The sequence below is a fragment of the Oryx dammah genome, unplaced genomic scaffold (assembly GCF_014754425.2).
Source record: "Oryx dammah isolate SB20612 unplaced genomic scaffold, SCBI_Odam_1.1 HiC_scaffold_8, whole genome shotgun sequence".
Classification (NCBI taxonomy): Eukaryota; Metazoa; Chordata; class Mammalia; order Artiodactyla; family Bovidae; genus Oryx; species Oryx dammah.
This window is the reverse complement of record NW_024070192.1, coordinates 7,729,051-7,756,771: the sequence shown is the minus strand read 5'-3', so window position 1 is coordinate 7,756,771 and position 27,721 is coordinate 7,729,051. Positions and strand designations below refer to the sequence as shown.

The window sequence follows — 27,721 nt, the reverse complement described above, 5'->3', positions numbered from 1 at the left end:
ATGGCGACCGTGCGGGCGCTCTAGCTGCGCCTTTCAGATTCCCAGAGGGGGCGGTGCCCTCGTCGCTATTTTTGAGGTGATCGGCCGCGCAGGTTGCTTCGCTCTCTCGTCGCGCCTGATTCCTCAGCGAGTCGCCTTTGGTACGAGGAGGTTGGGGGTCTCGAGACTCTCCCCGTCCCCCGCCCCCCGTGCCGTTTTCTCGGCGCCTTCGCTGCGCTGGCCTCGCGGCCGCCTCCGTCAGAACCGCTCCCCGGTGCAGCCCCGCGCGGGCCGGCTGTAACCGCGCCCCCGGGCCGGACGATGCCTAGGAAGCTGCTGCTGCTGCCCCCGCTCTCCGTGTCCTCCGCTTTCCGCGCCCCGCGAGCCTGCCCCGCCGCCCGCCCCGCCATGAACGCCGCCCGCAACGGCTACCGAGTCTTCTCTGCCAACTCCACGGCCGCCTGCACCGAGCTGGCCAAGCGCATCACCGAGTAAGGGGCGGGGGACGCGGATGTCCCAGGGGCCCCTTCCTTTCCGGGAGACCGTCCTTGCTACTCTTCGCCTCCGCATCCCCCGACCGGGGTGAGGGGTGATTTGGCCCCTTCACCCTGCCGCCCCCACCCTCACCCCCCACCCCAACTCTGCAGCTGAAAACACGTTGGGGCTGGTTGACTCTTAACTGGCTTCTCCCCCAGCCCACCCCTCGGGTCCTTGGAGCGCCCGCCCTGCTTTCGGCTACCCACTCCCACCTCCCAGGCGGTGGACCCCCCCCGCCAAGAGTAGAGCTTTGTGGGAGCGGGGGCGGCTCTGGGTTTGGCTGCTTTTCCCACGGTTGGAGTTGACCTCTGGGTCTGATCGCTGCGATTCCCAAGTCTCCCCACCCCAGGAGATGGAGGCCGGCACGTAGTTACAACATCGGGTGCAGTAGATGGGGGTGGCAGGGGGCGGCTTTGCAAGTGAAAGACCCCCGAGGCCCAAGATGCACGGACTGAAGCAGACGTGTAGGGGAGGGCAGTGAGAACAAGGCAACCCCAGGGGAGCAGATTTATCGCAGCTGATGATTGAAACGACAGGTCTAACCGTAGTCTGTAAGTCAGTTAGGTTCGATCAGTCTTAAGTCTTTGCTTTTTTCACCTGTTCACCTAAGGAAGCCTCCATCCTCGGGTGGCCTTTGGAGTCTTAGGACCTTGGCCGTCTTGCCCCTGGGCAAGAGACTTGATTTTCCTGAAGTTCATTGGTAAGATAGAGACAGTTCCTTCTACTGGACCCAGAACATTGTGAACATGAACCAAATAATGGTTCATGCATTCAAGCGTCTAGCAGAGCAGAGGTTCATAGTGGCCCTCTGAATAATACATGCTTGCTAAATGGCCTCTTTTCTAGTTGGCTCTTGTAGAGAGTTCCAGAGCCTATTGTAGAGAAAGAACCTTCTGAGCCCTTTGCAAATAAAGTTGTTTAAAAAATAAATAAGCTTGTTTTTTAACTTGTAAAGTCATTTTCACATTTTAAACAACTTATTAGAATTCTGTGGGGTTTTCAGAGTTTATAAGTCATGGCATGAATATATTTTAAAATTCTAGATGAAAGATGTAGAAGAAAGGGGAAACTTTATTCATATTACCTCAGTAATGCCTGTGTTCTTTTTAGTTAGCTTTAAATGAGATAGGAAGAGTGTAAAAAAAACAAACAGTCCTTTTGCAGTCTACTACCTGGTTTCCATTCCTGACCACTGATTATTTGTCTTTCTTTTTGAGGCCAACTAAAACACTCATTTTAAATATAAAGCTTGTGTTTGTTTATTTTGGGTCAGATTTACCACAGTGGCCTTGCTGAGAGAAACCAGAGCAGGGAGGGCAGAATTAAATAGTCCGTGGTTTTGCCTTGGTCTTATATTTGGTTCTTGAAAAAATTGTTCCAGAAAATTTTTAAGTTTTAACCATTTTTAAGTGTGCAATTCACTGGCACTAAGTACATTCACAGTGTTGTGTGATTATCAGCACTGTTCATTTCTAGATCTTTTTCATCATTTCAAACAGGAACTCTGTACTCTCTAAGTACTAACTCCCCTTTATCCACCCCTCCCAGTCCCCAGTAACCTCTGTTCTATTTTCTGTAGCTGTGAATGTTCCTGTTCTAAGGTCCTCCTATACATGGACTCATACGATATTTGTATTTTTGTGTCTGACTTTTTTACTTAGAATCTGTTTTTTTTTTTTTTTTCAGTCGAGATTCATCAATAATGTGGGCTTCCCTGGTGACTCAGTGGTAAAGAATCTGTCCACAATGTGGGAGACCTGAGTTCGGTCCCTGGGTTGGGAAGACCCCCTGCAGGAGGGCATGGCAACCTACTCCAGTATTCTTGCCTGAAGAATCCCTATGGGCAGAGGAGCCTAGCCGGGCTGCCGTCCAGGGGGTCGCAAAGAGTCAGACACAACTGAGCGACTGAGCACACAGCACAGCATCCGTATTGTAGCATGGACCAGAATTTCATTTCTTTTAAAGACCGAATAATGTTCTGTTGTATACTTGGCTGGAGTGTTTTTGAACAGATTGCAGAACATAACAACTATTATCAACAGCCCTTATTTCACTCATAAAAATGGTAATACTGACCAATAAGAACTGAAAACAAACAAAAACCCATCATTAATTCCTTTGTCTACTCTCTTGTCTAGTCCTAATGTATTTCACTCTGTGTGTTAATCACTCAGTCATGCATCTTTGCGACCCCACAGACCATAGCCCACCAGTCCATGGGGGCAAGAATACTGGAGTGAGCTGCTGTTTCCTTTTCCAGGGGATCTTCCCAACCCAGGGCGTGAACCTGGGTCTCCTGCATTATAGGCAGGTTCTTTACTATCTGAGCCACAAGGAAAGCATATTTCCCAGTTTGTCTCAGAAATGAGTTTTCCACTTGGTTTGTTCTAATCAGGATCCAAACAAGATTCATACTGCATTTGGTTAATGACATGGAAGTCTGATGCTTTTGACCACTGAGGCATTTACCTATGGCTTGTGTTTTTGGAATTATAGCTGCTAACCACATATTTGTTGGCATCGATTTTGCAAGACAATTATTATTCAAAAAATGATGGGACTAGATGTTAAACTTTGGTTGTGGGCTCTTCCCAGTAAAGCGGTGTGTTACAGAATGGTGAGCGCTGGAAGCTGCTCATGGAATGACAGCGGATTTTTAGTTCTTAATGAGTTAAATTTTCTAAATTTTCTTTTTTTTTTTTTGGTAAGAGAATGCTGATGTAGTCGGAGAAGGCGATGGCACCCCACTCCAGTACTCTCGTCTGGAAAATCCCATGGACAGAGAAGCCTGGTAGGCTGCAGTCCATGGGGTCTCTAAGAGTTGGATACGTCTGAGCAACGTCACTTTCACTTTTCACTTTCATGCATTGGAGAAGGAAATGGCAACCCACTCCAGCGTTCTTGCCTGGAGAATCCCAGGGACGGGGGAGCCTGGGTGGGCTTCCGTCTGTGGGGTCACACAGAGTCAGACACGACTGAAGCAACTTAGCAGCAGCAGCAGCTGATGTAATTATTGTAGTCTTTTTGTTAAACACATGCCTGTGAACTGGAGTTTTTCTAAAAAGAGCCATCATTCTTTTTTTTCAATTACTTTGTTTATTTTTTGGCTGAGTTACACAACATGTGTGATCTTAGTTCCCTGACCAGGGATTGAACCCCAGTCCCCCTCACTGGACTTGTGACTTCTCTGATGGTCCAGTGGTTAAGACTCTGCTCTTCTAAAAGGGCCTTAATTGCTTTTTTTCTCCCTTTAGGCGTCTTGGTGCTGAATTGGGGAAGTCTGTGGTTTATCAAGAGACCAATGGAGGTGAGTTAAACTTCTTAAACATTCTTTGTCCTTCAGGCTCTTTTTAATTGACTGGCATGTTTTTAAAAGGCTAGTGTTACTCATATTTAACACAGAAGTCCGTTGCTCTTTAACAATAGGGTTGGAAGGTTTTCAGTACTTCTAAATCTTGACTGGAGAAGGCGATGGCACCCCACTCCTGTACTCTTGCCTGGAAAATCCCATGGACGGAGGAGCCTGGTGGGCTGCAGTCCATGGGGTCGCTAAGAGTCGGACACGACTGAGCGACTTCACTTTCACTTTTCACTTTCATGCATTGGAGAAGGAAATGGCAACCCACTCCAGTGTTCTTGCCTGGAGAATCCCAGGGACAGGGGAGCCTGGTGGGCTGCCGTCTATGGGGTCGCAGAGAGTCGGACATGACTGAAACGACTTAGCAGCAGCAGCATCAAACCTTGACTTCTTGTTTTCTCCTTAAGTCTCCTTTCCTGTTGTTCCAAGGTTATGCAAATATCTTGTCATTTTAGAATGAAAAAAGCGATGGAGGAGATTTTTCTTCCTTATTTTGCTGTATTTGATACATACATTGTACATTTATCTGTCACTAAGTCATCAAATGGTGTACTAGATAGGTAATGACTTACTTTAAAAACCTCTTGGAGTTAAGTTTTATCTCTCATCTTTTCTCTCAAGTCTTGTCAAAGCTCACCCTGGGTTGGTCACCACTTTTTTGTTGCCGCCTAAGTTTTTTGTTCCGAACCAGGCGGAGGATGTGGGGCTCTTTAATTCCCAGCCAAGGGATGGAACCCGCACCTCCTGCAGTGGAAGCATCCTGGACCTCCAGGGAAATCCCCTGCCTGAGTTTCCAGGGAGAGCTGGAACATGAAATAATACTGCTTGAAGGCTCTTTGTTGATAGCCGTGTTCCAGGAATAAACCCCCAGCTGGGAATTATTTTTGCAAAGTTGAAAGCCTTGGATTCATGTTTCTGTGTTTGCTCAGGAGATAATTAAGATGAAACTGATGTTTGGGGAGCTAGAAAAGCAAAGTATTGGGTAGTAATGTAAAGCATACGTTCTGGAGTGTGTACAAGTTACATCTGTGTTATATAATTAACCCCCAGAAACCCTTAATCCAGCTTCCACACTCAATAGCTGTTAACTTGGTGACTTCAGAAGCTTTCCTGCCAGGGCAAGTGAGGAGATGCTTATTTTGTTGTTATTTTGTTGTTGTTAAACACATGCCTGTGAACTGGAGTTTTTCTAAAAAGAGGCTTCATTCTTCTTTTTCAGTTAATTTGTTTATTTTTTGACTGAGTTGTGCAGCATGTGGGAATCTTAGTTCCCCAACCGGGGATTGAACCCCAGTCCCCTTCATTGGAAGCGTAACTTCCAATGAAGGTGAGTGCATATAGGTGAGATAGCTTATTTAACAGTAACAGATTCGGTTCATTGTGATGCCATTTGGGGATCTCATAAATGAAGCATTCGAGGAAAGGAGGGAGGTTTAGGGAGGGCCTTTTTCTCTATTTTCCCATTACTGTTCTAGGCCTCCTCTCTCTCTTGTCAAAGTAGCTTCTTAACAGGTCTTCTTACCTGCGTTTTCAGCCTTTAGTTTGTTTTGCTCCCCTCCAACAGGTTATTTCCACAATGCAAACGTTTTTTACTTACCTCTGCTTCACATTTTATAGGCTAGAGTTCAGTCTCCTTAGCAATCATGTTGGGGCCCTTTGGGACCTAGTTTCTGCCCATCTCACCTGCTTCATCTTTCATTGCACACATCAGCATGTCTTGTGTGCTCTGATCAGGAGTCCATTTGAAATCTGCCTGCTTCTCTCACTACCTCCACTCCTGCTGCTCTGGTCCAGTGCACTGTCTGTCACTTGCCTAGGCTCCTTAAAAAACGTCTTGAAGTGGCTCTCTCCATGTAGCCACGCCTACTTTGCCACCATTTTCTTTACACAGCAGCCAGTGATCACACAAAGCCTCTAGTGGTTCTGCTATCTACTTTGGAATAAAGTCCAGACTCTTGGGAAGTCTGGTCACAGTTGGCTCCTTGCCCTCCTCTCTGTGTCCTTCTCTTTCAGGCTGTCTCCAGAGGCACAGTGACACCCCTGCCCCCGCTGTTCCACACTTGTGTTCCCACTGCACGGTCCAGCCTGCGGTCAGGCCATCATTCCCAGGCCTTTTCTCCTTTCTCGTGGCTGGGCTTTCTCCTGCACGTTGGCCTGGAGTGTTTGCCAGTCTTCGGCATTGCATTGTCTCTCCCGGGTCAGGCTTTGTCCCCTTGGTCCAGTCCTCCTCTTTGGGACCCCAGCTCAGGGCCTGACACAGAGGAGGCCACGGCCTTGTTAAAAGAACAGTATGGATATTAACCTTTGGCCTCCTTAATTGCTGAATACTTTTCCCTGAGCATCTTGTTTATTTAGTGATGGATTTTCTTTTCTGGACCCTGAGATTTTACATAGACCTGATTATTGCTTTTGCCTTCTAGTCTATTTTTGGCTTATTTTCCCCTGAGCTTGACTTTTTTTTTTTTTTTTTCTTAAGTACATGTCATTCCCAGATCTATTAAGAATTTATTTTGGTGCACTAAATGAAGTGTTGATTTCAGTTCAGTTCAGTCGCTCTGTCGTGTCTGACTTTTTGCGACCCCATGGACTGCAGCACACCAGGCTTCCCTGTCCATCACTAACTCCTGGAGCTTGCTCAATCTCATGTCCACCTAGTTGGTGATGCCATCCAGCCATCTCATCCTCTGTGGTGCCCTCCTCCTGCCTTCAGTCTTTCCCAGCATCAGAGTCTTTTCCAGTGAGTTGCTGTTTAGATTCCCCTTTACTCCCTCCAATTGCTGCCCAATTCTTACAGCATTGTTACACCATTCTTACAGCATGAAGTACTTTTCCTTAAAACTATAGAACATTTTTATTTTTCAGAAACAAGAGTTGAAATACAAGAATCTGTTCGTGGCCAAGATATTTTCATTATACAGACAATACCCAGGTAAGAGCACGACTTTATCCCTTTTCCTCTCAAAATCTTAGTGATGTACCTTGCTGACTCTTCATGTGAACTTCAGTTTTCTCTAAATTGTAAATGTGTTTGCATGTTAATGCTTTCTAAAATACGATACATATGTATGTGTTTGCATGTATATAGACACACGTATTCAGTCTTTTGGAATTCTTTCCATGCTTGTCACACTGTACTTTACTGCTGTGTGTTTACTTGATCATCTTTTCCAAGCTTGAAACTCCTCAAGGACAAAATATCCATCCTGCATTTGCCAGGGTCTGTCTGTTCCGCTCTACTGAAAGCCTTTGTTGTTAAATGCAGTGCATAGCTGCTCTGGTTCATATCTGCTGAGGCCCGTTTTTGCACTGCATTTAATTTTGCACAGTGGCCAGTTCCCCCGACCATCTCTATTGCAGATACCGTCTACTGCTGCTCTCCAGGCAGGGGGACAGGCCCTGGGAGAATCCTGGCATGCCTGAGTGTGAACTTCCCCGTGGGGTTGTCTCTTAGCCCCTCACTGGGAATGGGGTTGGCGTCTTTGAAAAATCCAGAGCTTCACGTCTTGATCAGTTCAGTTCTTGAGATTGTGCCCAAGCAGGGCACTGGGTGCCGTGACATGCAGGCACAGTACACGCATCGCTTTAATCCTCGTGTGTCAGTGCTACGTGGCCACTCTTGCTTGGCCTCTGTGATTCTGAGATTTATAATAAGAAGTATGGATTTGGTCTTCCTGTCCTGGCGCAGAGCTCCTAAAACTGTTGGAACTTCCTCCTTGAGAAAAGCAGTCAAAGTGTCTGTTATTCAGAACAAGCCCCCTTTAGTTACCCCTGAATTATGTTAATACAGGGAGTTTTGGAAATCCCCTGGATAAACCCAGCATGGGGGCTGGTTCCTAGGGGCACCAACTTTGTGATGAGAGGGTGGGTACCTTCAAGCTAGCCGCCATGACCTCTGGGGAGGAGTTGAATCCATCTCCAGTGGCCAATGATTTGACCCCTTGTGCCGGTATCATGAAGCCTCCGTAAAACCCCCAGAAGGCCTGGGTTGGTGAGGACGGGGGTGCTGGGAGGTGGGTGCACACAGAAAGGGTGGGGATGCTCTGCACCCTTCTCCCGTACAGCATGCAGGATCCTCGTTCCCCGACCAGGGATCGAACCCGTGCCTCCCTGCAGGGGAAGTACCAAGGCCTAACCACGGCCTCCAGGGAGTTCCCTGAGTTCTTTTATTATTATTATTAATTTGCTCTAGCAAGCTAATCAGAGCTGAGGAGTGGCTCCTAGGAACCTCTCAATTTATAGCAGGTTGGTTAGAGACAGGTGACAGCCTGGACTTGCCCATATTTGAAGTGAGGAAGGGCGGTCTCATGGGACTGGGCCCTTAAGCTGTGAGATCTGTTGCTGTGTCAAGAGAGAGACGGTCAGAATTGAACTGAATTGTAGGACACCCAGGTGGTGTCCCCAAGATTCTGAGAATTACGTATCTATGGGAAAACCCCTACACATTTGGTGACCAGCAGTATTCAGTGTTGTGAATATACAGAGAAGGAAAAAACCTTTTCCTTACAGTCCCCTCTGAAGGGATTGAGAAAGTTGGGCCTGAAGGAAGCTGAGGACCACAGGGTCATGGAGAGAGTGATCTGAACCCTAGTATAAAGAGTTTCCTTGTACACTGATAACTGGTAGCTACTCAGTATTTCATTTTTAATATTTTTTTCTGATTATAGGAGTAATATTCATCTCTAAAAACACAAGCTTTATAGAAACATGTATCAGAAAATAAAAATTCCCCAGCCCTCATCCACCCCACTAGTCTTCTGAGATAACTAGTTTAAGTAGGTGTTTGTTCCTCTCTGTTGGATATGTACAAACAAATTTAGGCTCCATCATTCAGGTGATCCTCAAAACCAAAATAAAAGCCATTTTAATTTCTTGCATGGTTCAGATTTCAAAAGGGTGTGTAACGAGGCCTGCCTCTGCTCTTAGCCCCTCCTTTTCCCTCCCTGGATGTGGCAGGTGTCACCAGGTTCCTAGGCATCCTTTCAGAGACTCTGCGTGTTCAAGCAGTTGCGTGTATGTTTTTCTTAACTTTTTGCGTAGTAGGAGTTCCCTGGCGGTCCAGTGGTGAGGCCTGTACCCTTCTACTGCAGGGGGTATGGGTTTAACCCCTGATTGGGGAACCAAGATCCTACAAGCCTGGCGGTATGGCCAAGAAGAAAAAAAAAATGCTGTTGCACATTGCTGAACTTAAACAAATAAAGCTATCCATCATATCAACACAGAAAGAGCCACCTCATCTTTTAAAGATTCAGATTTTGAAACAGTCACAGACTTAGAGAAAACTTGCCTGTGCAGTACAGCCACTTTAGACAAACTTATCAGTCTCATATCCCCACCCCCCGAATCACACGCGTGTGATTCCTACAAAGGAGAGCTTGCTTTCTCTCTCTCTCCCCTTTTTTTTCTGCATCACATGGTCTGTGGGATCTCAGCTCCCTGACCAGGGATCAAGCCTGGGGCCATGGCAGTGAAAGCTTAACCACCGGACCACGAGTTAGTCTCCAGCGAGGGCATTCTCCTATACAGCCACAGTGCTGCCATCAAAATCAGGATACTGAGACCTCTGTGTCGTTATCACCTAAGGCTCAGACTCCGTCCCCAGTTGTGTGCTGTCCCCCAGGGCTCAGGCTCAGGCTGCACTTACTTGTCATGTATCTTGTAGACAGTCTGGAACTGTCCCTTAGTCTTTCCTGGACTTTCAGAACTTCTGACACTTTGGGAAGATGTTGACACTTTGGCCAGTTGATTTTGCTGAGTGCCCCTCAGGATAGGCAGTTCGTTTCCTTGGTGGCAGGAAGTTGTGCTTTATCTAATTATTGGTTTCCATATCTCGTGGTAACCAAGAAGGCAGTAGAAATATTAATACATGCAATCCAGGGTGAAGTTGGGGCAGTGCTATAGACTAAACTATAATGTGGACGTGTTTTCCAGGGGAAGGACAAAATAAACATGGAAAAACATGTTGGTTAATAGCTTATTGGGAAATATTTGTTGTTTTTTTGTTTGTTTTTTTTCTACTCATGCTTAGTTGCAGCGGGGAGAGTGACTCTTATAGGATAACATGACAGTAATTTTACATACTCACCATGTGGAAAGGCTTCTCTTTGAAGCAGCAGCACAGATACACATGATGCTTTTAGAAACCAGAACCCCGTCCTGAAGATGGTACTGTTCCCCGCGTGTACTTGTTTCGAGATTATTTTAGAAGCCACAGTTGTCTTCCCTGGGGTTCAGTTTGGTGGTATCAAAGCAAAAACACCTTCACCGGACAGTTGCTGTATCTTTCAGGATGATGGGGATGGGAGAGGAAATTTGGAGAAAAGACAAAGAGAATATGTGTGTGTGTGTATCCCATGAAGAGTTATTGGGTTTGTCCCAATAAACAGTGTAAAACGACATTCTGTTGCCTGACTACAGAACATTTGAATGACAACTAAATTTAGTTAATTTAATGGGGAATTTAGTTTTTTAGTCCTATCTGCCATACGTGGTTATATAGATTGCCAGTAAGTGCAAAATGCACAGCTTAAAAGTTGCAAGTTAAGTTTTATTTGAAGACCTTACTGAGGACTATAGCCTTGGAGCCAGTCTCAGAGATGACCCTAAGGAACCACTCCGATGAGGTAAGAGAGGAACCAGGATCTGTGTGAGTTTTTTTCCGAGTTGGGGGGGCGGGGGGAGGGGGAAGTGAAACATCAGAAGATTATCACTGATCGAGAAGCAGAGACATCACAATGACTTTAGTGCTTTTCTGTACTTGGGAAGACAAGGATTTGGGGTCATTGAAATTAGCCCTTAGGTATGCATCTTTTTATCTAGGGCCTGTTATCCAAAGCCTAGAGAGCTGCTTGTTTTTCTCCATCCTGAATTCCCCTCAGGGCTTGACTCTGGTGGAAGTCTAGAGGTGTCCTGGGCAAGGTATGCAGGAAGGGGTCTGGGGGCGTTCGGCCACTCTCTCCCCAGCTCTCCAACCCGGAAGTTCTCTGAACCCCCTCCTTTTTGGGTTTTTACGGAGGCTTCATTACAGAGGTATGATCTATTAAATCGTTAGCCTTTGGCGATTGATTGAATCCAGACATCATGGGGTAGGACTGAAAGTTCAACTTCTCTAACACGTGGTCTGTTTTCCAGGTAACCAGTCTCCTTCAGGTGCAGTCCAAAAGTCACCTCATTAACATAACTAAAGACACCTTTACTTGTCTCAAAGCTTAGGAAATTCCAAGGGATTCCAGACAGAGCCTGAAATGGCAACCAAATAGGTATGCCTTACAGTAAATCACACTGTCAAGGGAGGTACTCAGGGAGTTCCCAGGTAAACTGAACACTGGAACCAAGTGAACCAGATAGGAAGCTTTACAAAGTGTTGTTTGAAGGACAAGTTTTCGTGTTTTATGTCACATGTTCTAGTTTGTTGATGTAACTGTTGGTGTTTAGTCGCTAAGTCATGTCCATCTCTTTGCGGCCCCACGGACTCCGTGGAATTTCCCAGGCAAGAATACTGGGATGAGTTGCCATCTCCTTCTCCAGGGGATCTTCCCCACTCAAGAATTGAACCCATGTCCCCTGCATCGGCAGGTGGATTCTTTACCACTGAGCCACATAAGACGACTCATTAAAAGACCATGACAGCTTACTTGCTGCAAGTGATTAATTGTTGGAGGTGGAGGTGGCGTACATCCTGCTCCCTGACCCTGTTCTCAGTACTTCCATCTGTGTTGCTGGTCTGTTTTTGCAGTTTTAACTGATATGTATAGACTTTGTCCTTACCTCGCACTCACTTTTTGCCCATCGAAAATGAGAGAGCAGTAAGAGCCAAGGTTAATAAGATGTGATAGTCTTAGGGAAGAGAAAAAGAGTTGGTAAACAATTAAGATTGTTCTGCTTAGAGATTACAGGCACTAGCCAGAATGTGCTGGGAACAGATAAACAAAGCAGAAGCTGCCAGCCAGTTTGTCTTGGCCCTGCTAACTCACACAGTACTGCCTGGGATCCAGTTTGTCTGGCGTCCCTCAGAGAATGGGTAAACCCCCTGTGACAAAGGCCCTTTTGTCGCCTTCCTGACCGAAAGGGAGTAGGTCATGGGAGGCTTTCCTTAGCCTTGATCTAGAGAATGTTGAATCCCCTGGCGCGTAGGTCATTAGGAAATGGAAAAAGTAAAAAAAAATAAAAACCTCATGGGAGAGATTAGTAATTAGTGGAAAGAAAGTTACTCTGAAATCAAGGCTTCTCCAGAACTTTTGTTCCTCTTGTTACACTCAATGTCTTACCATCCGGCCCTCCCTTGCGTGGTGTCTAAACCTTGTGGTGGATGGTTGTATATTGTAAATGCTGTCACAAAGACAGCTGAAAACCCATGACCCAGATAGATATCCTTCCAGGATCTGTTTAATTAACTTCAACTCTCAACGTATTGTTGGCATTGGGATCTGGTATAAGAAACCACCACATCCAGTGAAGCTTTTTTAATGCCACACACTGTACCACACCAGTGGAAGATTAAGAAAGCTTATCTAACGTCAGCAAGCAGTCTGTATGTGGAAGAGGCTTTTGATAGAGGGTATATGATGCCTGATGTTTACAGACGGACTCCTGAGTTACCTATGTTCTATCCTGAGTGCCATGCCAGCTTCATCTGAATCCCCAGAGCCCACAGGCATCCACTGAGATGATCTGTTGTGGGCTGGGAGCTCTCTTCTCTGGGCTGAAGGATCAGAAGGGGAAGGGGACATTCTCAGGTGAGTTAGTGTGCTCCTTGTAGGGGCAAATGATTCCAAGGGTGATGGTGGGGGAGAGCCAGAGGACTCCCCCAACCCCAACAAGATGAGGTCAGCCTCTTTTACCATGTTACCTCCCCACCTAACAGTACCTGATGCAAGGTGCTCAGTCATTATTTGGTAATTGGATGATGCAGGATGAAAATTGTTGAAGAGTGTGGAAAACTGACCAAGTATTACTAATTCCTAAGTGTTAGGTTGATACAAATGTAATTGCAATTTCAGACCATGAATTTTAAATCATTATAACTGGGCTCAAACACATCTTTATTAATCAAAATAGGAACCATTAAAATCAACACATTTTTGCCAGAATAAGTTGCCAGGAATAAGTTGGTATATTCCTGTAGTGTAAAAATCGGTGCTTCGGGATTCTACAAACTCTTGGAAAGCATTTTCTGCCTTCTGCTGGTCGTGGAAACTTTCCCTGCAAAAAGTTGTCAGGATGATTAAAGAAGTGGTTGTTGGTTGTTGAGAGGTCAGATGAATGTGGCGGATGAAGCAAAACTTTGTAGCCCAATTCATTCAACTTCTGAAGCGTTGGTTGTACAACGTACGGGTAGGTGTTGTCGTGGAGAAGAAGTGGGTCCTTTCTGCAGCCCCAGCTGCAGGTGTTGCGGTTTTCGATGCATCTCATTGATTTGCTGAGCATACTTCTCACATGTAATGTTTCGCCAGGATTCACAGAGTGGTCGTGGATCAGACTGGCAGCAGACCACCAAACAGTGACCGTGACATTGTTTTGGTGCAAGTTTGGCTTTGGGAGATGCTCTGGAGCTTCTTCTCGGTCCAGCCACTGAGCTGCTTGTTGCTGGTTGTTGTATAAAATATGCTTTTCGTTGCATGTCCCAATCAATCCAATTGAAAAATGGTTCGTTGTTGCTGCACAGAATAAGAGAAGACGACATTTCAAAATGACAGTTTTTTTGTTTTTGGTCAGCTCATGAGGTACGTACTTACTGAGCTTTTTCACCTTTTCAATTGCTTCAAAGGCTGTTTGACCGTAGAATGGTCATCGGCAAGCTCTTCAGCAGCTCCTTGTGTAGTTGTGAGTCAGCCTCAAGGATGCTCTCGGTTAGTTGGTGTCAGCTTCCGAGGGCCAGCTGCCACGCTCCTCGTCCTCAAGGGTCTCGTCTCCTTTGCAAAACTTCCGAACCACCACTCTCCTGTACGTTGTTAGCCAGTTCCAGGGCCGAATGCCTTGTTGATGTTGCTAATTGTCTCCACTGCTTTATAACGCATTTTGAACTTGAATAAGAAAATCGCAGGAACTTGCTTTCTGTCTAACGTCATTTCCCTAGTTTAAAATAAATATAAAATACACAGTAATATGTCATTAGCAAAAAAACATAAAGTGAGAAACGTGCATTAAAATGATGTATAATATAACCACATTTATTTAAGGAAGTATTCCAAAACAGCAAAGTTCAACAGTGTAAAACCACAATAACTTTTGCACCAACCTGATAATCTTGAAAGTGTTTGGTAAGTGTATTGTCACAATTATACCAAAAGGTTGTGTGTCTTCTGACCTTTTTATGCCAGACGTGAGATGTTATTAACTTGGGAATATGAGGGAGAAGAAGACTTCAGTTTATTTCAGAGGAAGGAAATGATAACTGGAAAATATGTAACCTGTTAGCAATCCAAAAGGAATGTCTCAGTTGACAGTTGTATCTTGAAGTTGAGCCCAGAATCAACTCTGCCTACCCTGGGGAGAAATAAATACAGAAGCTTGTGACTGAAGCTTGAAGTAGTCGTGAAAAGTCCAGACTACAAAGGGGAGGTAGGAAGCCCCCCCCAGTGAGCATGGGCGCGGAGATGGTGTCAGAGTGAAAGGGTGTCTTTGTATTGTTCACTCCCAGGTGCTATTAAGTTTCTGCTGTGTTGATGGCGGGCCTTTTCCATTTTGATCAGGTGATTCAAGAACTGAATAAATAATCCAGGGATTTCCCTGGTGATCCAGGGGTTAAGACTCTGTCTTCCAAATCAAGGGTGCAGGTTCGGTCCCTGGTCAGGTAACTGAGATCCCACATACCACAGAGTATGGCCAAAAATTAACATAAATAAATAAAACTTTTTTTTTTTTTTTTGTAAAGTATAATCTGAAGAGCCTGTTCCTCACTTGGGTGGGAACTCCGACATGGGAAATGATCCTCTTTATCTTGGAAAGGCAAGGGGAATACACCCCTAATGCAAAAGAAAGGGTGTTTGAGGACACGTGGACAATCCCAAGAAGAGTTGGGAGGAGGCTAGAGAGAGGGTTGAACTTTGGAAAGTCGTCCTGAAGGATTTCAAGGCCCTTTAAGAGCAGAGCCTTACCTTATACTTGATCAGTCTTGGCAAAGGGTGGCACTCAACATTCATTAAAATTTGGACATAGCCTTTCCTTTGAATACCTTTCAGATTCACATTTCCTTCTTTGTTTGTCTGGGTAATCTTTGTATCGCAGGAGGCTCAGTGGTAAAAGAATCTGCCTGCCAATGCAGGGTCCACAGGAGACACCCAGGACCTTCTTGCCCTGCTCACCCTTCTCTCCACCCCAAAAGAAAACAAACAAACAAACAAACAAATTATTTCAGCTAAATAGAAGGCCTGGTGGATTTTCCCTGGTGTTCCCAGGAAAAGGAGGTGCCAGCACCCTGGCCCGAGTTCAGATCCTGGGGATGGTACCAGCAGGTGTGGGTTAACTCTGGTCATCAGCAGTCAACATCTGCTTCACCTGCCACTCCCATGACCGTGTCACTGACAAGATCCAGGCAGAGATGAGTGTGGATGATGGTGCTGTGAATGTCAGTAACCTCAGATGCAAACTAGAGTTCACGCAGCTCAAAAGAAAAGCGAACCAGCTTCTTCCTCTGTTCAGGAGGTGCCATCCTAAGGTACTGAGATGATTCACATTAACACCCATCTTGGCAACCCAGGTCAGGTTGCTGGGATTGAGATCCTTGCCAGGGGTTAATAAATGACATTAATCCCAAAGGACAAATCTCACCCGTTTCAGAGACGTGAACACGGCCGTGATGGAGTTGCTGATCATGGCATATGCGCTGAAGACCGCCTGTGCCAGGAACATCATTGGTGTCATCCCCTACTTCCCCTACAGCAAGCAGAGCAAGATGCGGAAGAGGGGCTCCATTGTGTGCAAGCTCCTGGCGTCCATGCTGGCAAAAGCGGGTGAGTGTGGCCCACGCCCAGGGCCCTACACCGGTGGTTAGGACCCTCCCCGGGCCAGAGTAGTCCACACCCCCACAGCCATAGGTGGTTGGTGGATACCTATTTCTCTGAGTGTTGTTGGGTAGTTTCTTTGTCTTGCTTGCTTTTGCATAATTCTAGTTAGGGATCGTGAGCTTAGGTGTACATTTTTTTTTCTCTTTGTCCTGCTTCAGAGTGACCTTGCCTGCTTCAGGATTCTTTTCTCTCAACTTGGACTTTTTCCTCATTCTGCGTCCTGTTCAATTATCATCATTGAAATTTTGGCTGACAATCTTGGCATTCAGCTGTGATCTTTTGAGCTTCAGGTCAAGATTTGCTTAAACCTTAGCTACCAGGGGGCTCAGTGATAAAGAGTTCCCCTCTGCCAGTGTGCGAGCCGCAGGAGTCGCAGAAGACGCGGGTTCAGTCTGATCCCTGGGTTGGGAAAGTCTGTGAGAAGAGGAGATGGCAGCCCACTCCAGTATTCTTGCTGGAATAATCCTATGAACAGAGGAGCCTGGCGGGCTACAGTCCATGGGGTCACAAGAGTCAAATGCAACTAAGCACGCAATTCTGTGCATACATAGTAGTAAAGCTGGGGTTTTCTTTTACCATTTCTTCAGCTTATACTCTCTTCTTCCTCCCTGATTGTCTTTCTGTATAGCAGATCATAGCAGGGCATTTTCATTGTATGTTTTTGTAGTGACCTACTTTCTGTTCAATGTAACAGCCTTTCAATTGTTGGGATTTTATTTGCTTCATGTTTATTTAAAAACTCAAATATAGATCTGAGTCCTCAGAAAACATACTTGAATTCCATTCTTTAAAAATGTGTAATGTTTTTGGAAAGAACAAGTAATTCTGGTTCTTTCCAAAGAACCAGAAATTTTGCTCTGGAAATTTTTCATTGAGCTTGGCCACTTGCCATGAATGTACATTTTCTTTTGTTTAGCACTGTTGATTAAAACAGTATGTTTTCACTATTTTTCTGTAAGCGTACTTCCTAACCCATTCTCTTAGGACATAACACAGATTTTTCTGGACTCTTCAGTGTCTTATCCTTGTGTTTTGTCGTTTCTTTCTTTCTAGTATATATATTACTTTGCTTTTGCTTTCCTGTTCCTTCTACATTTATCTACAACCCTTCAACATTTCTTCCTAGATTCTTTAATCAAGGCCTTACTTGTTTTTACATCTATTTTTGCTCCAATATTTAATGCCCTATTCATATTTTTGCTTCTGCCTGATTTTTCTTTTCCTGGTTTCCAGGCCCAAGCTAATGGTTAGAGTAGAAGAGAGCACTGTTTTTTCTAGGTTTAGTTTTCTAATCCACTTGGAAGTTTATAGGCTCCTTTACATCAGGCTTAACATTGTCTTTACTAAGTTTCGTTAAGGTTGCAAATAAGGTATAGAACCGGCACACTTGTTCACAGTACCCGCTGCCTTCAGTCTTCTGTGAGGAAGCAGGCATTGGGCGTCTAGTTTGTGTCCACTGTAGCTGTCAATTTGTAGGGGTGAACTTTGTAATTTTGTGTTTTAAAATTTCAGGTTTAACTCACATTATCACTATGGATCTTCATCAAAAGGAAATACAAGGCTTTTTCAGCTTTCCCGTGGACAACCTTAGAGCCTCACCTTTCCTGCTTCAGTATATCCAGGAAGAAGTGAGGAGCACCAGCAGATACCCCCCTTGTCCTCCAAAGAGACCCCATGTAGTTCTTCTCTGGTACCAGGTTTCCATGTTGGAAGGCGCAAAGGGTGATCACATGATCTCTTGCTGAAGTCTTAATGCTTGAGGCAGCCAGCCAGGGTCAGCGCTGAGGCACAGAGGATCTTTTATTTTTTAAAGACATTAAAGACAGATTTCCTTCTAAGTATCTTTAGCCATTTGCTTATGTTTTCTAAAATGAAGGTTTTAAGAATTGTTTTTTATCTTCTTGATGTAGCCTACTTTGGCCATGATACTAGTTGATAGGGATTAAAAAATGGTAACTGTGTGAATGAGATTCTAGCATACTTATTGGCTAATGTGGATCATTTTTATAAGAGGAAAAAAGATGTAGTGCCAGCACCCCAGTATTTTTGTTTATTTATTTATTTTTTAATACCTTTTCAGTATTTTCTTATTTTTCCTCCAAATCTAGATTCCAAATTACAGAAATGCAGTCATTGTAGCTAAGTCACCTGATGCTGCAAAAAGGTAAATAAGCCAGATACACTCATCCCTTTCGGGTGCTTCTGAAGTCAAAATGGGCTGTGTTAGTATCCGGGGTCTGTCCTAATAGCCTGTGAAAGCTCACAAGTCCAGCTTTCCCCCAAGTCACTGTCGTACTCCAAACCACAGCTTTACCTCTAGTCTCCAAATAACATGAGTGGTTCTTGGAATCACTCAGTTTTCCCTTGGGAGAAAATGAAGTTCTTCGTTCGAGTTCTCAGCAAAAGGAAAACAAGAATGCCACAAGCACCTTTCAGACAGTGGTTTTTGAGACGTTTTTGAGCAGAATTCTGAAGATGAGTGACTTCCCTGGCAGTCCAGTGGTTCAAACACTGAGTTTCCACTGCTGGGGTCTCAGCTTCCCTCCCTGGCTGGGGAACTAATATCCTGGCGTGAAAAGCAGCCAAAAAATAGAGAAAAAACAAAACCAAAAGCAACTAAAGGTGAATGTGAGGCTGATGGGCAAAGAGTAGAACCAAAATGACCAGAATCAGATGCCAGCCCACTTCCCCACTAGGTTGCCTCTTGAGACATTTGCATTCTGGCCTGAGCCTCACATTCTGACTTGTAGAAACAGTTACTTTGTGTGTCCCTAAAAGGTGGACTGGTATTTTCATTCTGTGGTTAATGAAGTGATGAAAAAGCTGCGCCTGGGTCTTCCTTCCCGTGTGTCTCACCCTCTCCCACTGGCTTCCTCTCAGGGCCCAGTCGTACGCGGAGAGGCTGCGTCTGGGCCTGGCAGTCATCCACGGGGAGGCCCAGTGTGCGGAGATGGACATGGATGACGGCCGCCATTCCCCGCCGATGGTCAAGAACGCGACTGTCCACCCAGGGCTGGAACTGCCGTGTAAGATCAGCCGTGTCTTTATTCTGTTTGTAAATTGAAGACAGTTTTGAATAGTACGAGTGGCTAGGAGTTCATTCCTACATGGATCTATTCTGGTATTTTCTGTTTTCCAAGCTTGAAATTTTATTTATTTCTTAAGTATTATTACAAGTTTTAGGTTTTATTTCTTTTTTTTAAGTATTAATATGATTTAAAAATTATTTTATATTGGAGTACAGTTGATTTACAGTACTATGTTAATTTTTGAGTGTACAGCAAAGTGGTTTAGTTATTTGTGGTTGTTGCTGTTTAGTTGCTAAGTTGTGTGTCTGACTTTTGTGACTGTATGGACTGTAGCCCACCAGACTCCTCTGTCCATGGGATTTCCCAGGCAAGAATACTGGAGTGGGTTGCCATTTCCTTCTCCAGGGCATCTTCCTGATCCAGGGATTGAACCTGCATCTCCTGAATTGGCAGGTGGATTCTTAACCACTGAGTTACCAGGGAAGCCTAGTTTAGTTATACATTTACTATTATATCTATTACACATATTATACATATATATATGTGTGTATATATATATATATGTATATATACACACACGTATCTATTTGTCAGATTCTTTTCCCTATACGTTATTACAGACTATTGAGTAGAGTCCCCTATGCTATATAGTCCTTGCTGACTATTTTAAATACAGTGGTGTATATATAACATATCTGTTAATCCCAAACTCCTAATTTATCCCCCTTCACACCTCTCCCCTTTGGTAACCATAAATCTGTTTCCTAAGTCTGTGAGTTTGTTTTGTTTTATAAATAAGTTCATCTGTGTGCTTTTTTTGATTCTATTTATAAGTGACATGCTATCTTGGCATTTTAAAATAATTGAATGGTATTACAGTGATTTCATCTTTTGTGAAATATTTTGTTATACACATTTGTAGGCATTGAGGACAGCAGAGCTGATCTGGGTAGCACTTGGCTTTCCGAGAGTGTGAAATCATTTCGGCTTTAGTAAAAAGTGGTATGTGTAGTGGTGTGAAATCTTAAGCGTTTGTATTTTGGTAAGATGGGTGATGGTGCTTCCCAGGTGGCACTGCTGGTATATACCTGCCTGCCAGTGCAGGAGATGGAAGAGACACGGGTTGGATCCCTGGGTCGGGAAGATCCCTTGGAGGAGGGCGTGGCAACTCCAGTATTCTTGCCTGGAGAATCCCGTGGACAGAAGAGCCTTGTGGGCTAGTCTATAGGGTCGCAAAGAGTCAGACATGACTAAAGCGACGTAGCACACTCGCACACAAGATGGGTGCTGGCAAACGTTTGTCGAGCATCAGGCTTTGGTGATCAGGTGACTAGCATTTATTTTAGTGATGTGGCTCTTTTGACCTGATACCTGATTTTTTTTGTTTCTAGTGATTTCATTTGTTGACTTATTTTTGGCTGTGCTGGGTCTTTGTTGCTGCGCGGGCTTTTCTCTACTTGTGACAAGCAGGGGCTACTGTCTAGTTCGGGTGCTTGAACTTCTTCTTGCGGGCGGCTTCTCTTGTTGCAGAGCACGGGCTTAGCTGCTCCATAGCACGTGAGATATCTTCCCAGATCAGGAATCAAGCCCATGTCCCCGGCATTGGCAGGCGGATTCTTAACCCACTGCGCCCCCAGGGAGGTCCTGTGAGGGCCTGTTCTCTCGATGCTCTAATGAAGTCTGTCTCTTTTTTTTAAAGTAAAGTGAAGTCGCTCAGTTGTGTCCAACTCTTTTTGACCCCATGGACTGTAACCTACCAGGCTCATCCGTCCGTGGGATTCTCTAGGCAAGAGTACTGGAGTGGGTTGCTGTTTCCTTCTCCAGGAGATCTTCCCAACCCAGGGATCGAACCCGGGTCTCCCACATTGCAGACAGACCCTTTACCATCTGAGCCACCAGGGAAGACTGTCTCTTTTTTTAGTTGCCACCAAATTGCGTGTTGAGTTTGTGCTGCTCCCAACGCCAGTTTTGAGCAGGCACTGAGCATACCAGGAGTGAAGCTTTTGTTTTCTTAGTCTTTTTCTTTTTTAAGCCTTGACCCTAGCCATGCCTGTTTTTCATTTCAAACTGACAGAATTTTGGCGGGGGGAAGGTAGCAGCAGTAGCAGCAGCAGGCGTACCAAAGAGTCAACAGGAGCATCAGACTAGAGCTGAGTTTCTGTTGCGGTCTGACAGGAGATACCAGCTTGCAGTCTTTTTCTTTTTTTACAGAGGAAAATGGTCAAGAAGGGACCACATCACTTTAAGAAATGGGGAGGTCAGCATAACCACCTACCCCCGTTGTTTAATTTACAGACAGGATTTGAGGAAGGCTTTTCTGATGTTGGTTGTTTACTTCCTCCTCTTTTAGGTGATGCTTATACGCAGAGCCTTTGTGACTGCCCAAATTCAGGAAATTGCCCTTGTTTCCGGAATGGGAAATCAGGAAATGTCTGTTGAAGTTTGCCAGTAACATAGCGTTGGATTTCAGCCTGGCTGATGTGCTGGTATACGCAGAGGGACACCTGTTCTTCCAGGTTTATAGCACCTGTCGAGAGGAGTCAGCTCTGGTGGATGGCCTGCTAATTACTAACCTGTAGAATTACCCTGAATGTAGCCTCTTCCCCTTCCCTCACTACTCCTACAGTAGATACTTCAGAATTAAGCTTCCCAAGACTTCCCCTGTGGTCCAGTGGTTAAGACTCCATGTTCCCAGTGCAGGGGGCACAGATTGGGGAACTAAGATCCTGCATGCCACGCAGAGTGGCTGGGAAAAAAAAAAGCTTTCCAAAAAAAAGCAGAATGTCTATTCGGAAATACTTCTGCCTGCTCAGCTTCCGGGGGCTTCGCTGGTAGCTCAGCAGGAAAGAATCTGCCTGCAGTGCAGGAGCCTCAGGAGATGCAGGTTCGATCTCTGGGTTAGGAAGATCCCCTGGAGGAGGGCATGGCAACCCCTCCAGTATTCTTGCCTGGAGGATCTCCCCATGGATAGAGGAGCCTGGCGGGCTGTAGTCCATGGGGTCGCAAAGAGCTGGACAGGACTGAAGCACACCGCATGCTCAGTTTTCTTAACCCCCTTTTCAAAGAGAATTCCTCTGTCCCTTCTGCATCCTATAGTTGGCTTTGTATTGGGGATGGGCCTTTTTCACATGTAAATTTTGTAGCAGATAAGAAGTCTCAACTATAAGGACCAGTTAAATCAGGAAAAGATGATGGACTTGTGATTATTGTCTTCAGCTTCCTAATTTTCAGGAAACTGATTATGTCAGTGGTTTAGTTATCTGATTGTGAGGTTACATTCTTTGTCCCAATAAGGTCACCTTGGAAGAAAATGAAATCAAGCCAGCTCTTTGGCAGCATTTCCCTGTTTACTTTCTACTTAGCGGCATTTATTTGTGTTTCTTTACTGGAGAGTTTCTGTTCTGAGTGGCACTGCTGTGGGGCTCCTTCTCTGTGCGGGTGAGATCTTTCTAGCTCTGCTCCTCCACCCTCCATCTGGAGGTCCCCGTGCACCCAGGGTGGTCTGGGTCTTGGGCACACGGGGCTGCTGAACCCTTGAAATGCGGTTGGTCCCAACTGAGAATCACCACGTGTGGAGAAGGCACACCAAATAGGAAGACAGTGATGAAAAAAAAAAAAGTAAAACGTCTCTAATCAAGGTGCATATCGAGTATGTGTCAAAATGATAATATGTTAGGTATACTGAGTAAAGGAAAAATCTGTGAATTTCACCTGTCTCTTTTTGCTTTGTGATGTGGGTATAGAATGTTTAAACTCGGCTTCCTTGCTGCTGGACGGTGCTCCTCTAGATAACCCATCTCTGGGAGGCCCCAGGTTGATTAAGGGAAATCCACACATTTTTAAATTGTCTGTCTGGGCTCTGCCACCCATTCCAGGGAATGTGATGTGATGACTTCATTCACCTAGTGACCCTTGGCTGACTGGGGTCTTGTGATTGTTTTGCTTTCCTAGTGATGATGGCCAAGGAGAAGCCACCCATAACGGTAGTTGGAGATGTGGGAGGACGCATCGCGATCATAGTGGTAGGTCACCGTCCCCTGCTGTGCAGAGATGACATCACTTTTAGTAGGTGTCCACCTTGAGATGGGTGTCCAGTGGTGATGGTACATTTAAATGGATCCGTCTAGTCTTGAAGCCTTCCTAGCACAAGTAGCAGAAACTTTTAAACCAGATGAACAGGGATTATTATTACAACTTACATATGTAAAATGAGCACAGTAGTGGCACCTGTAAGTAAATTCAGTTCCACAAATAACCTTTGTCTTCAGGGCGCTGGGTTCTGTGAAAGCAGCTGACCCTACTCCTCACCCTGAAATCTGTGGGCCATGGAGTGAGCTAGATGGGCCTCCATTTCCGCTATTGAGAACGTGTGTCTCCTTTGTTACTTTAACACAATACCTGTGCTCCCAACTCTCAACTGCTTCTGCTGGGCCACGGGGTCCGACCTTTACTATGGCTCACTTCATTGCTCTGTTGTCATCAATTAACTTCCTCTTGGGCAAACAGTAAATGGGACGCTGGCTGTGCGGTTTTCATCAGAAGTGTGAAATTGGGAGAGGAGTCTTGGGAGATCTCCTGAGCTGAAGCCGGGATGTCACGTGGGATTGTAAGGCTTTGCCGCACTCTCCTCGTAAGTTCAGTTTGTGCGGCTCTGTTGCCGCTGCCGAGGGCTGTTCAGTCCTGTCTTTGACCCGGGCGATGGCTCTGTTCTTCACTGGACACCCTCAGAAGCGAAGCACAGAGAGGCATGTGTTTACAGACAGGGGTGGAGGGACCTCCTTGAGCCCAAGTGCGGGTCTCTCTGCAGGATGACATCATCGATGACGTGGAGAGCTTCGTGGCGGCTGCGGAGATTCTGAAGGAGAGAGGCGCTTACAGGATCTACGTCATGGCCACCCACGGCATCCTGTCCGCAGAGGCCCCCCGTCTGATCGAGGAGTCCTCCATCGACGAGGTCTGTCTACTCGTTTCGAGGTTTTATTTATTTATTTTTTTTATTTATTTTTTTTTTCGTTTCGAGGTTTTAAATCTTGATTTTATATGGAAAGAGCTAACGTTATTCCTGTGTAAGGGAGCCATCCTGGGTGAGCCATTCAGGGAGGGTCACTCAGTCCAGCGTAGAGGTCTGTCTGCTCCTGAGTCGTGGTTTGCTGCTCTGTCTTCTGGGAATAGTTCAGTGGCTCAGTCAGTATCACTTCCTCCCTCTCCAAAGGACTGAAAGCACGTTTTGGGTGGCTAGCAGTCTGTCTAGGAGATGTCAGATTTACAGTTAGAAATACCGGCTTGCCTGGTAGCTCAGCGGTATAAAGAACACACCTGCAGTGCAGGAGCCGCAGGGGACACAGGTTCCATCCCCGGGCCGGGAAGATCCCCTGGAGGAGGGCAGGGCAACCACTCCAGCATTCTTGCCTGGAGAACCTCATGAACAGAGGAGCCTGGTGGGCTACCGTCTATAGGGTTGCAAAGAGTCAAACATGACTAAAGTGACTTGGCACGCATGTGTGCCTGGTTAGGGATATATCTCTATTTTCGTAAACACTTGCTTTCTGTACTTCAGTATAATTTGATTCTAAAGTAGCATGTCTCTCAATACCTAAACTCTTCTCGAATAGGAAGGTTTCTTGCAGAGCTGAGTCTCACCCTATCATTTCTGCATACATTGACCAAGACCTCCATAAGTTTCTCTTTTGAATACCTTCCCTTGTGTAGTGTCGGTTTGGTTTGTATAAACACACCCCGTCAAGTAAGGGTTTGTCGTTTGAAACTTGGTCTGTGGGTGCCAAATGCCAGACACATGTTTCCAAGTGACCACATCAGGCCACACAACATCAGTGACAGTGTTTGTTACTCTGTCGACCAGGTGGTGGTGACGAATACTGTCCCTCACGAGGTGCAGAAGCTGCAGTGTCCCAAGATAAAGACTGTGGACATCAGTCTGATTCTTTCTGAAGCAATCCGGAGAATCCACAATGGGGAGTCCATGGCGTACCTCTTCCGGAACATCACAGTGGACGACTAGCTCTCGCGGCTGCCTTGGCCCTAGAGGTCCTAAGGAAAACATGTGAAGAGCAGCGCCATCAACTATGTACACGGGGTTTCTCTTGCCAAGCTTGGTGGGTAGGAGGCATTAAGATAGTCCAGGGGACGACAGGGGGCGTGGGGGCGTGGCCTCAGCTGTCTGCTGTCGCCATCCTGTCTCTTAAATTAGATGCCTTCCTGAACAGGATCTGAAAATCTTGCTGATGTTGAGAGTGAAAGGCAGGTGAAATCCTGACTCTCTAACTTTCATTCAGGTGTTTCCACCGCAGGGACACGTCCGTGTTAATGTTGAACCTGGTTAGGGAAGCTGAGCACCGTTCTATCCCGCTTGTCGTCTCGCCGGTCAGCTTTCCCCAAGTCTTTTCTAGGGAATCCTACTTTTCTTTAAGAACCTGCTTGCCAACAGCCAGTGAACAACAAAGCATTGGTGGTAGTGCCCCTAGGGAGGGCTTCACATTAGCAAGCCACGCCTATCTCTGGATCCCGACATTGCTCTTAAATTGCAAATAAAGGAATTTGCTGTGTTGTTAGTGTCTTCGCTGCAGCGCTCCCCACTCTCCTGCCTTCTGTCCGGACGCTGCAGAAGCCGGTGCCTTGAATGCAGACGGCCCAGGTCCATGGCTGGCCCCAACCCTGGACAGACGGGCCCCTCTGCACATGCCATCCCCTTCCCCTCACGTTCCCTGAAGTTAAATTCTTGTTGAATAATAAGTGATATTTGAATGTTTGAATATTCATATCTGAATATTTGAAGGTTCTATATTTGAAAGCTAAGTAGTTGTTATTCTAATAGACCTAAACCGAAGTTTTTCCGTGTGCTAGGTGACACTTAGGTTGGTTGCGTTACTTAGGACTGCACTTCATTTTTCTGCCAACATTTAAAATGACACAGTCCTAATTCTGTTACAGTTGACATCTTATTTGTCAGGTAGACTTTTTCTAGTCTGATCCAAGTCAGAACTGAATGAAACAGGAGGGAGCAGTGTCTGCCCGGAAATGAACTGCAGTCATTCACTTGTTCCATTGGTCCCTGAGAGATAATAAACACCGATTCACTTACTTGTACCATTGCATTTCTCTGCGGGGAAGTTTCCTGGACATTTTTCTCCCTTTCCTAACAGTTAGGAAAGTTCCCCAGCCCACCATGGAGACTTGAGCACATTCCCTTTCTCAAGCACACAAAAAAATTGCCTTCTGTTAAGAGTCCAAGTAGGAGGATCTTGAGAAAAGAACTTAATTGTGAAATAATTCCCCTGGTTGTAGAGGAAGTGCCGTGGACTGCTGTTACTCAGTAGACTGGTTTTGTCCTGGAGGTTGGGCCAATGACCCTTCCCGGGTCTCTCTCATCAGCTGTCAAAGGGGAGGTTTGTAATCGAAAGCCAAGGTCCTTTTCAATCCCAAATTCTATTTATACCTCCTGTGAGTGTTCTCTGTGTCTCTAAGAGAGATTTTTAAATGTACTTATTTAACAGAAGCACTTAAGTGTACATTTCCTGGGATTAGAATTGGAGTATATTAGAATAAGCCCTTTGCATTGGCATTTGGTGAGTCCTAGTGTGTGCCTGTCATGATAGCAAGTCTCAGGGACGGGAGAATGGAAACATGAGGGCCCAGAGAGTTGATGTTCTGGCCTCAGCTAGTGTAGCAGCAGCTATATTCTTCTGGAAGGTTCTGAGCTTAGAGTCAATTCAGCCCACACATCTCACCCTGCAGTACAGCCAACGCTCAATCCAAAAGCTTCAGCTATGACTCCGTGGCCTGGCTTTTTGTTTTCTAATGTAGGCGTGTATGTGCACAAAAGACTGCAAAGAATTTTTTCCCTATTCTTTGGCCACTCCTTGCAGCATCTGAGAACTTAGTTCCCCAACCAGGGATCGAACCCGTGCCCCCTGTGGTGGACACACAGAGTCCTCCCTGGACTACCAGGGAGGTCTGAATAATTTGTTCTGGTCTCAACAACCCATCTGAAGGCCTGTTGTGTGTCAGGCTCTGGGAATATAATAGCAAAAATCCTTGGGTGGTTAACCCTCATGGAGGTTATAGACTCATTTAACTCCATTTCCAAGAAACACTGCTTTTATTTTGGAGGGAGGTAGGGAGTGAACATGGAGGCTTTCGATTTTACCAGTTCAAACTAAAAATTTGAAAAGTAGTGAAAATCATATCTAGTATAAGTGCCAGTGCAGGTTTTCTGTATCGGGAAGGTCAACGGTGAAAGCGGTACCCATTTCCTGGGGGACTCTGGTATGGGAGAATAAGCCTCAGTTGCTGAGAGCATCACTGTACCCCTGGTCTTATCTCATCGGCCCTGCCATGTAACCAGGGGAGATGCTGGCACGTGACCACGTGAGTCTGTCCTGAGATAAGTGAGGCCAGGGCAGCACAGAAAGTTCTGTCAGCTGGTGGCTAACTGGAACCACCTGGGTACTGTGACTGGTCTTTAAGTTACCTTCTCTTCTGATTGAGCAAAGATATGGGAACTGTGCCCAAGGGGCCAAGGTCTCACGACTGTGTCTCTTAGATTGCCATTGCCCTGTGAAGGGATCACACAACCCAGTGGCCATGAGACCTCTTAAATCTTTGCATTATTGTGACCCGACCCCCCCCCCCCCCCCCCCGGCCCAGAGTGAATCAGCTGGAATCTAGGTGAGCCTTAGGGGGCCTCCACCCTTCCACCGACAAATTGACGTGTTCCCTGGGTGGGGGTGGGGGCCGTTTACTGAGAACAAAAATTGGTGGCACTTTGGGGTGTGACCAGGCCTTTCCCGACCCACTAG

The 27,721-nt window shown here is 45.7% G+C and overlaps 1 protein-coding gene across 3 annotated transcripts; it reads left to right on the top strand.

Annotated features, from left to right (window-relative positions):
- Positions 1–51: 51 nt before the first annotated feature.
- Positions 52–26,003, top strand: PRPSAP1 (phosphoribosyl pyrophosphate synthetase associated protein 1). 3 transcript variants are annotated; one of them, XM_040244602.1, is made up of 10 exons: positions 52–470; positions 3,771–3,823; positions 6,737–6,803; positions 15,650–15,822; positions 17,389–17,504; positions 17,985–18,040; positions 18,757–18,902; positions 22,857–22,927; positions 23,713–23,859; positions 24,766–26,003. In XM_040244602.1, exons 1-10 carry the CDS (start codon positions 301–303, stop codon positions 24,922–24,924), a joined length of 1,158 nt encoding a protein of 385 aa, XP_040100536.1. In that variant the 5' UTR covers positions 52–300; the 3' UTR covers positions 24,925–26,003. The 3 variants fall into 3 exon arrangements, with proteins under 3 accessions (XP_040100536.1, XP_040100537.1, XP_040100538.1); XM_040244603.1 differs by lacking the exon at positions 24,766–26,003 and adding an exon at positions 23,926–23,947 and having other exon boundaries at positions 23,713–23,879; XM_040244604.1 differs by having other exon boundaries at positions 124–140; positions 24,766–25,474.
- Positions 26,004–27,721: the final 1,718 nt, after the last annotated feature.

Coding starts and splice junctions, on each gene's coding strand:
- PRPSAP1 (XM_040244602.1), top strand. CDS start 301: ATGCCTAGGAAGCTGCTGCTGCTGCCCCCGCTCTCCGTGTCCTCCGCT. Junction 17,505..17,984: donor TTCAGTATATCCAGGAAGAA/GTGAGGAGCACC, acceptor CTCCAAATCTAG/ATTCCAAATTACAGAAATGC. Junction 22,928..23,712: donor GACGCATCGCGATCATAGTG/GTAGGTCACCGT, acceptor GTCTCTCTGCAG/GATGACATCATCGATGACGT.